Source organism: Nicotiana tomentosiformis, chromosome 12 (assembly GCF_000390325.3).
Source record: "Nicotiana tomentosiformis chromosome 12, ASM39032v3, whole genome shotgun sequence".
Lineage (NCBI taxonomy): Eukaryota > Viridiplantae > Streptophyta > Magnoliopsida > Solanales > Solanaceae > Nicotiana > Nicotiana tomentosiformis.
Genome location: NC_090823.1, coordinates 11,441,911 through 11,443,714, shown reverse-complemented (window position 1 = coordinate 11,443,714; position 1,804 = coordinate 11,441,911). Strand labels below are relative to the sequence as shown.

Genomic DNA, 1,804 nt, shown 5'->3' with positions numbered 1-1,804 from the left:
AGAAGTCTATGTCAAGCAGCCTCCTGGTTTTGAGAGTCACGAGCATCCTGAGCATGTGTTCAAACTGGACAAGGCATTATACGGGCTAAAGTAGGCTCCCCGGGCTTGGTATGAAAGGTTGTCAAAATTCCTTCTAGAAAATGGATTTACAAGAGGAAAAATTAACAATACTCTTCTGAAGAAAAGAAGGAGGAACCTGCTCATTGTTCAGGTATATGTTGATGATATCATCTTTGGATCCACAACTTACTCGCTTTGTGAAGAATTTACAAAACTCATGGGGAGTGAGTTTGAGATGAGTATGATGGGCGAATTAAATTTCTTTCTAGGACATCAAGTAAAGCAATCTCAAAAGGGAACATTGATAAGTCAGTAGAAGTACATCAAGGAGTTGCTAAAAAGCTTTCACATGGAAGCATCAAAAGTCATCGACACCTCTATTGCCACAGCTACCCGACTAGACATGGATGAACCTGGTTCTCCTGTAAATCAGACCATGTATAGAGGGATTATAGGGTCACTCTTGTATCTTACTACAAGTATACCATACATTGTGTTCAGCATGGGCCTCTGTGCAAGGTTTCAGTCCAATCCAAAGGAATCTCATCTGAAAGCTGCCAAGAGAATATTAAGATATCTCAAAGGAACGCAGGACCTGGTTCTCTACTATCCCTCAGGTGACAGCTTTGATCTTATTGGGTATGCTGACACTGATTATGCAAGATATCTGGTGGACAGGAAAAACGCGTCTGGAATGGCACATTTCATGGGTTCCTGCCTAATCTCGTGGGGTACAAGGAAGCAAAACTCAGTGGCACTCTCAACTATAGAAGCAAAATATGTAGCAGCTGCTTCTTGTTGTGCTCAGTCGTTGTGGATCAAGCAGCAGCTGGAAGACTTTGGAGTGTTCTCATATTGTGTGCCTCTCCTATGCGACAATACAAGTGAACTCAATATGGCCAAAAATCCAGTCCAACATAAGAGAACCAAGCACATTGATGTGCGGCATCACTTCCTCAGAGACAATGTTGAAAAGGGACTCATTTGCATGAAATTCTGCAGCACAGAATATCAGATTGCAGACATATTTACCAAGGCCTTGAGTAGAGAACATTTTGAAAGAAATCGTCTGGCTCTGGGATTGATAAATCCCAACTGAGAACCTGGTCCCTCGATGATTGGCTATGAAAGACATGTTCAGGTAAAATTAGCTAAAAAGTATTTTCTGGGAAAGTCTAACTCATCTCTATACCGTTACAGGTAGACACGCATGATGATTATAGAGCAAATAGGCAGTTGATGCAGTTCGTGCTGGTAAAAAGGGCAAAGCTTATAGATGCAAGATTTGTCAGGGAACCTGGTTCCTCTAACACAAGTTAGTAGTTTCTTTATTCTCTTATGCACAATTTTGAATGGATAAAACAAGTGCCACATCATCAGTGCATTAGTTTCTTTTCACTGCATCTTGTGAACCCAAACGTCCTACCCGATAATTATCGATTCGACTCCCAAAATGGCCGCCCTTTCTTAATCGGTCCCTCATCCATCATAACTTCATCTATCACTGTTACAACTCCTCCCATCAAACTTCAAAACCCCATTCTTTTGCATCTCTTCAAACTGCCAAATCCCTTCTCTTCTTCTCACCGTGGCTGAAAATCAAACAACCTCAAGTTCTCCAAGTGACATCCTCATTGAGTCCTCACCTGTTGATACACCCATATTAGACTCCTCACCCCACACCACTGCAAACCAAAACCCTAGGACATAGTCACCCCATATTCTGTCTCCTCTCCTACCCACT

The 1,804-nt window shown here is 42.1% G+C and overlaps 1 protein-coding gene across 1 annotated transcript; it reads left to right on the top strand.

Moving 5' to 3' along the window:
• Positions 1 to 409: 409 nt before the first annotated feature.
• On the top strand, positions 410 to 1,159 carry LOC138902232 (secreted RxLR effector protein 161-like). The gene has a single exon (XM_070190080.1). It carries the CDS (start codon positions 410 to 412, stop codon positions 1,157 to 1,159), a length of 750 nt encoding a protein of 249 aa, XP_070046181.1.
• The last annotated feature ends 645 nt before the right edge of the window (positions 1,160 to 1,804 follow it).